This window comes from Coptis chinensis, chromosome 3, assembly GCF_015680905.1.
Source record: "Coptis chinensis isolate HL-2020 chromosome 3, ASM1568090v1, whole genome shotgun sequence".
Taxonomy (NCBI): domain Eukaryota; kingdom Viridiplantae; phylum Streptophyta; class Magnoliopsida; order Ranunculales; family Ranunculaceae; genus Coptis; species Coptis chinensis.
In genome coordinates this window covers 111324912-111335265 of record NC_141458.1, presented here as the reverse complement: position 1 = coordinate 111335265, position 10354 = coordinate 111324912, and the positions used below count along the sequence as shown (strand labels likewise).

The 10354-nt window shown below is 34.9% G+C and overlaps 2 protein-coding genes and 3 long non-coding RNA genes across 5 annotated transcripts; 3 read left to right on the top strand and 2 right to left on the bottom strand.

Moving 5' to 3' along the window:
• Nucleotides 1-389: 389 nt before the first annotated feature.
• On the top strand, nt 390-2371 carry LOC147512981 (psbP domain-containing protein 3, chloroplastic-like). The gene is made up of 7 exons (XM_086595961.1): nt 390-545; nt 630-698; nt 972-1052; nt 1137-1219; nt 1322-1397; nt 1513-1631; nt 2119-2371. Exons 1-7 carry the CDS (start codon nt 407-409, stop codon nt 2203-2205), a joined length of 654 nt encoding a protein of 217 aa, XP_086452087.1. The 5' UTR covers nt 390-406; the 3' UTR covers nt 2206-2371.
• A 210-nt stretch (nt 2372-2581) lies between these two features.
• On the bottom strand, nt 2582-5015 carry LOC147512980 (uncharacterized). Its single transcript, XR_015215158.1, has 2 exons — nt 3219-5015; nt 2582-3071 (listed from the first exon to the last, which is right to left on the bottom strand). It is a non-coding gene; the product is annotated as an uncharacterized LOC147512980 (long non-coding RNA).
• A 455-nt stretch (nt 5016-5470) lies between these two features.
• LOC147512979 (uncharacterized) lies at nt 5471-6069 on the bottom strand. Its single transcript, XR_015215159.1, has 2 exons — nt 5676-6069; nt 5471-5572 (listed from the first exon to the last, which is right to left on the bottom strand). It is a non-coding gene; the product is annotated as an uncharacterized LOC147512979 (long non-coding RNA).
• A 625-nt stretch (nt 6070-6694) lies between these two features.
• LOC147512978 (uncharacterized) lies at nt 6695-7846 on the top strand. Its single transcript, XR_015215157.1, has 3 exons — nt 6695-6755; nt 6824-6896; nt 7344-7846. It is a non-coding gene; the product is annotated as an uncharacterized LOC147512978 (long non-coding RNA).
• Nucleotides 7847-8227: 381 nt separating this feature from the next.
• Nucleotides 8228-9404, top strand: LOC147512977 (acetylajmalan esterase 1-like). The gene is made up of 4 exons (XM_086598839.1): nt 8228-8363; nt 8534-8687; nt 9020-9102; nt 9193-9404. Exons 1-4 carry the CDS (start codon nt 8228-8230, stop codon nt 9402-9404), a joined length of 585 nt encoding a protein of 194 aa, XP_086454965.1.
• Nucleotides 9405-10354: the final 950 nt, after the last annotated feature.

Genomic DNA, 10354 nt, shown 5'->3' with positions numbered 1-10354 from the left:
TTTAGCTTAGTCTTCAGTCTTCACACGGAAGTGCAGTACAGGAGTGGACAAGGTACACTATTCTATAGCCCAGGCAAGGCCGCAAGGGCGACTCTTTAAAGTGAACAGTATGATGTGTACATTATTCCATGGGAGATGTTGTTACTTATTTGCTTTAGTTTGTCAAGTTGTAACTTAATTGTAAGTTGTAAGTTCACCAGGCAGTTCGAAATATCCACGTATTTCCCAGGATACCAGTCTTGTAAATCATGTTGGTTACTTCAAATTTGACTTCATGATCAAGTTTTATAATAGAGTTAGATTGCTAAAAGTTATGTACTTCACTCAAATGAGGTAAGGGTAATTCATTATTTTTGATTCTTTCTTTCATGCTTCAACTCATTGAATGGTTTTGTTGTCTTTTGGAATGATTTATAGTGTATGCATGAAACAAAATGAAGAAGAAATGAAAATTGGAAAAACTAAAAGGAGAGAGGCGTTATTACAGACAGTGTTTGCGGCATTTTCTTTACCGTCTATCGCTTCAACTGCTTTAGCTGAAACTGGTCATTTCTCTCTCTTATTCTTTAAGTCTGTTTTTGTTTTTCTACACAACTTATAGTAACTTTTCATTCAATTCCCTTCCTCAGATGTACAAGAGAGTACTTTTGGTGTATACTCAGATGAGACTAAAAAGTTCAAGATAGTGATTCCTAAAGGTGAATGAATATTTTAGCACTTCAAAACTCAATGTATTAGTTCAATATGAGTGAAGATAGTTCTCTAACTCACATAAGGCGCATTGTGTACTTGGAATTACATTATATTGATAGAACTGTGCCACTTTCTTGAATTGGAATGATTGCAAACTCTTTTATAATTAATATAAAATCTCTATCTTTTGCTCATATTTTATTTGAACTCTTTACAAGTTCTAAGTTAAAATAATTCCACATTTTTTCATTTGTTTTAATGAGCAAGTTTTCCTGCAGATTGGATAGTGGGTGAAGGAGAATCTGATGGAATCAGATCGTTAACAGCATTTTACCCAGAAGAGTCTACTAGTTCAAACGGTACTCATGGAGTTTTCTAATGGATCTAGTTTTAGATTGTTGTCAATTCGTACAAATGAGAATTCACTAAAACGAATTGTTCAGTCAGTGTATTAATCTCTGGGCTTGGCGCGGATTATACTAAATTGGAATCTTTTGGCAAGGTGGATGAGTTCGCTGAGACTCTGGTAGGCTATAAAATCTTGATACCGAGTTTCGTCTTCTTCTTTCACTGGAAGCTCCATTTCACTTCTACTTACACAGATGCAAATCTAATATGTCATTACTAGGTTAGTGGATTGGACAGGAGTTGGCAGAATCCACCTGGTGTTGCGGCAAAACTGATCAACTCCAAGGCTTCAAATGGTAAGAGTCTTTTTGGATTTGTCATGAAGAGTCGATTACCAAAATATGTAAGAATGATGGGTTTGAAGAAGTTCATTCAATTGCGCCCTTACCATTTTCTTGTACAACTGAGCAGGGTTGTATTACATTGAGTATTCGCTGCAAAAACCAGGCGAAAGCAGCAGACACATATTTTCAGTTCTTGGGATGGGATCTTTCGGCTGGTACAACAAACTCTACACTGTGAGAGGGCAGGTATGTGCATAGTACAAAATATCAGGATATGGGTATTTATCGGGAAGGATATGTATGCGTGGATATACCTTTTTGGGGATATTTGACATTGTTTCATTACGCAAATATCGTTGATATATCCAAAATATCGAAAAATATCGTGGATATTGTAGATATTAGCGATATATCTTGATACATTATTTATATTTATTTGAAATATAATGGTAAATATTAAATAAAATTATTACTGCAAAATATACCAAATATCTAAAAAAATTTCTAAATAAGACAAATATCGTTAAAATAGAGAATACAGATCCATATATTTTGAACATATCGTGATATTTATATATTTTTACGGAATATGGATGATAAATATCGGGATATTTTGTACTATGGGTATGTGTATAACCACTTACCACATCCACATGTATCAGCCCATCTTAGCGTGTTTCATTTTCCCAGTTTCTTTTAGTAAATGTTTTTGAAGGTTGAACTGCTACTGCAGTTTTTCGAAGACGAGTCAGAGAAATACAAGATTGTCAAGGTGAGTTGGATGATATTCTCTAGTAGAGGGCACGTGCGATGCACGTGATTGTATTCTGATACAATGTAATATCGTAGGCTCGTAGCTGATAATCTGGTATGGTGGGGGTGATAATATTGAACGTAAAGCTTACAATTTGTCAACCAAATTCAGAGTTTCCCAACACAACTGATATTATTATGCCAAATAAGTTATATTCGTTAATGACATCAAATTTTGATGTCAGTCAAACATTCAAATTGCACCATTATATTAAAAAAAAAAATTCTAATATGAAAAAATACGGAGTGGGTTTATAATTTGAAATACATTGGCTATCTAAATATGTCTTCATGGCTAACATTATATAAACTTTCTATCATGTGTGGAAACATTTTCTTTTGCTGTGAAGTTGCTCTTTACTGTCTTTATACGAAAACACCCAAAGAACAAATCCTTAACATTGACAACTTTATCGACATAAAAATTTATTGAACAATATAATGAGAAGTAACTTTTAACATATCATCTTTCGGTGTATAGAAAATGTCTAAAGTATAATATAAATTTAAGAATTTAGCTTATTATTGACCCTTAGTCTCTTCACTGTTTGGTGTTTATGCTATGGAAGTGGAATCCCTGATAGCAGTTGATTATCCCAACTCATAAAGTGAAGAAATTCTTCTATCCGTAATGTTGGCTCATTCATATACTTTCCGTAGTGTATTTCCCATTATCATATGCACTGCCACAACTCATAATCTTTAACATGGATATCAATAAGTGCAATATGTTGATACGGTTGCTATCCAACTCGAAGCATTGGTGCATGTTTCATCTGATCAAGTTCACTCAGAACACGGAAATGCTCTTTTGTACATACATGGTCACTTGATGTAATGTTGCATCTGAACCTGCTATCTCATTTGAACATTCTGTATAACCATAAATACTTGATGTCATGATATGGTGGTGTTGATCAATGAACACCCAGCCTTCTTGAAATAAAGCAATTTTCAATAAAACAAATTTTCAAGAACCTTATGTTATGCAACGTACGTAACTACGTATTAGGCTATTACCTCAGTGTAATCTTCTTGCGATCAAATAGTTATGCAAGTGCGCGCTGCAACTCACCCTAGCTAGTACTCTTAATCAGGTAAATAAGGTGACCAATAAATCTTTCATAACACAAACATTTTTTAGCATTACTTAAGGGCTTAGCATACATACATATGCTTCCTGTAAATGAGAAGGCTTTCTTTCCATTGAAAGGTGAAGATTGTTGTTTGAAGCCTGGATAGCAAGAACAACTCGTCTTTGCAATGATATCTCATTATTGAAGACACTACTATTGCAGATCATGAAAAACGAAAATCAAAAAGGAAATATAAAATAGGACTCCATTCGATTTTATATGAACCACATAATCGATATGTGATTAAGATGGTGATAAAAAATGAAAAAATTTGGAGTAATAAGTGTTAGTGATGAGTCGGCCATACCAGTAGAGATGAGAAAGCCAATTATGAATATCCTGTATAAATTCTAGGATGCTGAAAAAGTCTAATATAAAGCCACAAATATCCTATAGATGAGAAGTTATGACATAATTCGCAGATCAAATTTTAGACAATTCCATAGATTAGAAGAATACGTACATAGTAGACAAAATTAAGTTTACAATCTGCATTATATTCGTAAAAGTCAATCCCACCTGATCTCATAATATAAGGAAATAAGGAACATATAAAGGAATGCCCCTAGCCTACACATGCGGTCTTATATATGAATGTTATTCTAACAGGGAAATCTATAATAATTAGTCTTGCAAGAGAATAGTTTAGTACTTAACCTATAATGTTAGTGTTTGGTTACTCATAAAATACTAAATTTCCCATAAATGTTAGATTGATATTAAAAGGTGGGAGGTTACACTAACCATAGATATGCGGATCCATAGTTCCTATAATAGCAATGGCATAGAGTTACACATGCACTTTCATTATAAGTTGACAACTCCAAACATTTTGATGACATGACGGCAGTTGGATCACTATTCAGTTTCTTAAACACGACATGTAGAGAACGGTACTTGAGAAATCCATCACACAACTCAAATTATTCATGTTTACCAATGTAACAGTCTGGATGGAAGCCACTTGTTAATTCTACAATCTCCTTGAAGCATTGTTCCAAATAGTCCAGGTTATCTTAATTAAGGATTTATATGTGGTAGTTTGTTTCTTTACTAAAAGGGAAAAATGTTTATGGTATAGAACTTTGATATCTGCTAAGTAGTAATAGATACACCAGAAAGTAGTAACAGGAAAAAATGTAGATAGCATGGGAACATTGGAAATAAATGTCAAAGAGCATGTTAAACAAAAACAGTAATTTTACAAATGAGAAGAGAACACAAATATCCTCCATCTCGTCATTGATTTAATTCTTCTTAGCTTCATAATCTAGTCCCAACAAACTGCAAAGATAGCGTATGGACATTTTGCTCATTGAATGACTTTTAAAGCCACAAAGGTTAACCCGGTGCGAGTTCTAATTAGCAAGTTGGATATTTTGCTTTTAGGATAGAATTTTCTCAACTTATAATGGAAGCCTCGCAAATAACTCAATTAGCACTCCCTCTCTCTGCACAGAAGAAAATTGCAAGAAATGTGTTCCATATTAAACATTTACTTTCAAACTTGCATATCAAATGACATCATCACCAAAAGTAGGTAAGACATGATGAAGGAATTTGATTCAATCATACAGTAGTGACATCACCTAGCTTTTTCATCCTCCTTTATGTGGGCTTCATATGGACAAACCACGGTTGCAGGTAAGATTTGGAAACTAAGCGGAAACTAAAGAATAACCTAAAATAACTGCTGATGATCGTTGTTCTCCACTTACTATTGTTACTAATATGGATTGATTAGTAATGGACAACGCATAGCACGTTCGTGAGGTATGATTCATTTGGAACTGAAAAGAATGACTATGATAGGGAACTTGAGTTATTAATGAGGTTTTCCTTTCCTTATTTTGGTCTTTCGGTTAGTAAGGATCTAATGAATTGGTACAAAAAACCAAATCAACTCTCGAGAAAAATCACACAGAACCATTATAGAGCATACAATTATTTGTAATCCACATGACGACCAAATAACACCCAAAAAAAAAATCAAAACACAATTTATGATTAGTCATTATCCACATGACAACCAAATAACACCCTAAAAAAATAAGAACACTACAAAATTTAAATGTTAAACTCTTCAGAAGACCCTAACTCTGAGATTGAAACATGAAGTTGCGGGTAGAAAGTCTAGGATAAAATGTAGTATTATTTAAATTGAAACAATCCTTTAAAAAATAATCGCACCTTTGGGTATGATACTGAAAATGAAGTGCGCAACCATACACAGTAAGCCTATAACATGCAGAGTAGCGATATTCGTGAAAACTTAAATTTGGAAAAGAAGCAAAAAATAAAACCGAAAAAAAAAAATAAATAAATCAGAGCAGTGAAATACGTGTATGAGGAAAGCAAGATTGAATAGAGTTGTGTCCGAGAGAAACGAACATTAAGGGAGATGAATGTAGAGAATAGAGAATGTAGAAGGAGGAAAGGAGATATGGATTCCTTCAAAAAGGAGAGTGTAGATAAACATTTAAAATCAATATCAACGGTTGAACTTTTGAAGGTCCTGTTCACTTCATATCTTCTTGTGCGAATTGTTTGGGCAACTTTTTCTAAGTAGGGGGGTATAAATCTGGTACTCCTTACCAATTCTTATAAGTTGACACACACTATTCAAGACTGCTTCCCTGCTGCCTTCGATAGGCGAGGGGTTGAATCAAAGAAGGAAGAAATCGAGAGGGCGTCAGGGAGACCCACGGAATTGGATGAGCCCCCCATCCCATCTAAAACCCAGGGATAGAGACCTAGCCTATTTTAATTTACATGCGTTCATTCATTTAATTTTCTGCACCTCAATTTTCTTTCCTAGAACGTGCAACGCCGGTACCCATTTAGTAAGTTTTAAAAAAAATACTTGCAAGCCCGATGGTGTGTCTATAAAAGAAGGTCCGTCCATAATAAAACTGTGGGCATTGATCTAAAATAAGTCAAAAGTCAAAACCCTAACACCGAGACCGAGGGGGGTTTAATGGAGATAGATTTGGAAAAGCTACCGTTTGATTTGGACTTCCACCCGTCAAGCCCTCTCGTCACTGTTGGTCTCATCACTGGTGATCTGCACTTGTAAGTTGTTCTCTCACTTTCACTTTCGTCATCATCATCATCATCATCATCTTCATCATGTAATTATTCAATTGAATCTTAACTATAGGTATGCTGCCATCGGTACTCAACCAGAAAAGGTTTTCGAAATACATGCACATGAAGAATCTTGTAAAGCTGTTCGTTTTATCAATGGTGGTACTGGTATTATTTCATTTTATTTATTTTCTTTCCTAAATTGCATTCTTTACTCTTCTTCTCACTTTGGTTTGTCATTACAAATGATTTTGATCGCTTCTCCGATTTTCTCTATTCGGCTCACGGATGTTCAAACTGGAGCAACAATTGCTCGTTTGGATAATGCCCATGAGTAAGTTTTTCTTTTACTTTATTTTTGTGAGGAATTTTATGTCATTCTTCTGCTCTATTGTCGTGCAGGGCAGCTGTAAATCGCTTGGTCAACTTGACTGAGATCACTATTGCCTCAGGAGACGATAACGGCTGCATCAAGGTGCTGTTATCCACACTTTGTATATATATTCATTATTATTGTCATCAAGGGATTTTCCTCAAATTCAGCATATAGTGACCTCCTTTGTGTTTAAACATACTCTGGGCTTATAAATTTATACACTTGTTTTTTTCACCCAAACTGCCGAATAGGTATGGCACCTTAGGTTACTATCTGATCCCTCTAAACTAGATGAATCTATTTGTGATATCACCATGACTCAGTTTCACGTCCTATTACTAGGAGCAATTTAATGGTTTCGCAATACGTGATATGTTAATCCCACGATTCAATTGGTAAGAAGAACCAAAGTGGAGTATCTTATCTTGTTGTTAGACTTCATCATCCAATTTAGTCATTACTAATCTTAAACTCCATTTATATGCCTGTTGATGAAATACCAGTTACTTTTCTTTATCCTGATGCTTTATAAATTTCATTCCTTAGGTTTGGGATACAAGGCAACGTACTTGCTGCAATTCTTTTGACGCCCATGAAGAGTATATTTCTGATATGATTTATGCGGCGGATTCATTGAAACTTTTGGGAACGAGGTAGATTTATTTTCTTTCATATTTATGATATTACGTCGTTCTTTTATGCAACTCTGGCTTGCGTATATTTTTCTTATTGAGGTTTGAAGCACGTCTAAGATTCACACTTTATTTTTTGCTGAGCAGTGGAGACGGCACTCTATCTATCTGCAGTCTTAGAAAAAATAAAGTAAGTTGTCTTTTTCTTTTAACTCTAGAAAATTTTCTTGCAGACAGTTGGTATTATTACGCTTATTGTACTTCTCACTTTAGTTTTGAATAAATAATTTTATTTGGTTGTTGTATGACGTTGTTAGGTCCTAACGCAGTCTGAATTTTCTGAGGATAGCCCCCTTTCAATAGTTCTGATGAAGGTAAAGTTACATTTTGTCCTTCAACTTTGGGTTATGTGATAGACGCATGGTCATATACTGCTCAGAAACAAACATCTATTAGTATGTCGTATCAGTGTAGTTGTGTTGGATTCCGCAAGTTGATAGCATGAGTATATGAGAAACATTAAACATAGATACATCGTTGCAACAATGGACCATATATTGTTGCATTTTTGTATCCATTGAAATTTTGGATATGAGAAACCTCTTTATTGGGTCAATGAGAGGATTATGGTTGGTATCATTAAGGTTTCAAGCTCTTATCTTGTTAGAAAGGTGAATTGGGCAAACATTGAGTCTTGAAATATGGTTTTTTGAAATATGATGTTTTCCATTATTCTAGGTATTAAAAATAGTGTCGTTTCTGTTACCTCTTTTTTCATGGGTTACGAAACAATTGGTCATGTATTTTGAGGGTTTACCTACGCCGAATCCGTACTTGAAACCTGGTGTTTCATTCAATCATGGAGTGAATTTTGCGGTAGCAGGATCAACAGCACTTAAGACTTCAGTCTTGCTTCTAACGAATTCTTTTCACGGTCACCAATAGCTCTCTTCTGGTTCAACTGGATTGGTTCTTGGCTCATTACCAGAACCTCTGTGAGATTGATAAAAGTAATGAGATTTATCATACTATTGAATTTTATATGAACTTTGAATACTTGTACAGTCTCATAACTAATTTATTTCTTTTATTGGTTATTTGTAGATTGCGATGTATATGACATACTCAAAAGGTCTCTCTTCATGGTGGGCGAAACTGGAGGTAATGATTACAACTATGCCTTTTTACAAGGTAAAAGCATCGAGGATGCCACCGCTTTAGTGCCTCTTGTGGTTAACAACATCGAGACGTTGCCAAGGTAAGATTTAGTTATATATATCAATAATATTGTTTGGAGATATATGTCATTATGTATTGCTGATTTACTACATTATAATTAATTTAAGCTAGCATGCAAAAGACTAACTGAAATTGCTTTGATATTGGGTCTTTGGATGCGTAAACTGATTGACCTTGGAGCTACTCGATTAGTTGTTCACGGGAATTTTCCAATTGGATGCTCACCTATGTACCTTACGCTCTTTAAAACAACGATTCAACTTCTTACGATGACAAAGGTTGTTTGAAGGGTCTTAACACTTTTGCCATGTATCACAATCGGTATCTACAAAATGCCTTGCCTTGATTAAGGTTAGAGTACCCTAATGTGGCAATATTGTATGCTGATTACTATCAAGCTTCTGAATGGGTTCTTACCAATGCTCCTCAACTTGGTAAGTTTATACACTGAATATGTCTGAAGCAATGTCAAGTACTAATGAATTAATTCTAATATTAACTCCGTTTCTTTTTCTGAATTTTAGGATTTGAAACAAAGTCTATTCTAAAAGTATGTTGTGGAACTGGAGGTGACTACAACTTTAGTTTGATGAGTATGTACGGGATGGAAGGAGTTTTTGCATGTTCTGATCCAGATCAATATATAAATTGGGATGGAGTTCACTTGACAGAAAAAGCACATCAGAGTATGGCTGATTGGCTTATTAAAAGTCAAGTGTTCGAGTGCATTGTTTAGGACTTCAAGTTACAAAGATTTAGTCCTTTGTTTATGGTTTTAGACAATATTTAATTTACTGTGGTGTTAGGTTTTTTAAATAGGAGCTCATAGTAGTTTGCTTCTGATTTAGGCAATGATGTTTCAACTCCTGTCTACTGATTTGTTAAGGATATTTAAGACCTTCAAATTGTTTGATCTATTTTAAGAACGTATGGTTTTACATTATTAGTGATTTATATGATTTACATGGATGCAAGGGTACGTCAATTGAATTAAGGAGATGACTTTATGTTCGCAAGATTTCACAGTTCAGTAACACATTTCTTGACCATTCTACACAAAGACGTACCTGCGGTACTGGTATGAAGCTGCCAAAAGAGGTTCTTGGGTCCAAGTAGATATAATTATGATGACATGCCTGATTTCATTGGGTGTGTGAATTGCGAGTTGCGCGCCTGATATGTTGTGAAGTTGTCATGCAAGAGCCAAACTAGTTAGGATGTTGCTGCCTACACAGGCAATTGATATTAGTACTTTTGTCCATCCAAAACAAATATTCAACAATAAAGACTACATAGCAAAAGGAAATTAGTACGAGTATGTTGTTCACTAGGATTTCTTTCAAGTCATTAGTGTGGAAGAAAGTGGCATTCTTTTTTGCATTGGCCTTGCTGCTTCTTATTATAGCTCGACAATACAGCAGATGGACTTGCACATTTCGGAACACCTGAAAACAAAAGGGCAAGAAAGCAAGTTCAGAAAAACTGTGATGCTTAAAACTGGATATTTATGATTTTTGGGGTGTGATGAGAACGTTGTTTGAACTGAGAGAAAGGTGTGGAACTGGAATCCCAGAATTGAGACCGTATGGACTGGGAACACACTGAAGAAACAGGCGCCATTCTTTTGAGATTGCCTTCTTCTTGGCATCACACATCTGCTTCTGAACATAACTTATAATTTCACCC

Excerpts from the sequence above, each read along its gene's own strand:
- LOC147512981 (XM_086595961.1), top strand. The coding sequence starts at position 407 with ATGATTTATAGTGTATGCATGAAACAAAATGAAGAAGAAATGAAAATT. Across the intron at positions 1,220-1,321 it reads ATGAGTTCGCTGAGACTCTG|GTTAGTGGATTGGACAGGAG; the intron begins GTAGGCTATAAA and ends TGTCATTACTAG. Across the intron at positions 1,632-2,118 it reads TCTACACTGTGAGAGGGCAG|TTTTTCGAAGACGAGTCAGA; the intron begins GTATGTGCATAG and ends CTGCTACTGCAG.
- LOC147512977 (XM_086598839.1), top strand. The coding sequence starts at position 8,228 with ATGTATTTTGAGGGTTTACCTACGCCGAATCCGTACTTGAAACCTGGT. Across the intron at positions 8,364-8,533 it reads TCTAACGAATTCTTTTCACG|ATTGCGATGTATATGACATA; the intron begins GTCACCAATAGC and ends GGTTATTTGTAG. Across the intron at positions 9,103-9,192 it reads TACCAATGCTCCTCAACTTG|GATTTGAAACAAAGTCTATT; the intron begins GTAAGTTTATAC and ends TCTGAATTTTAG.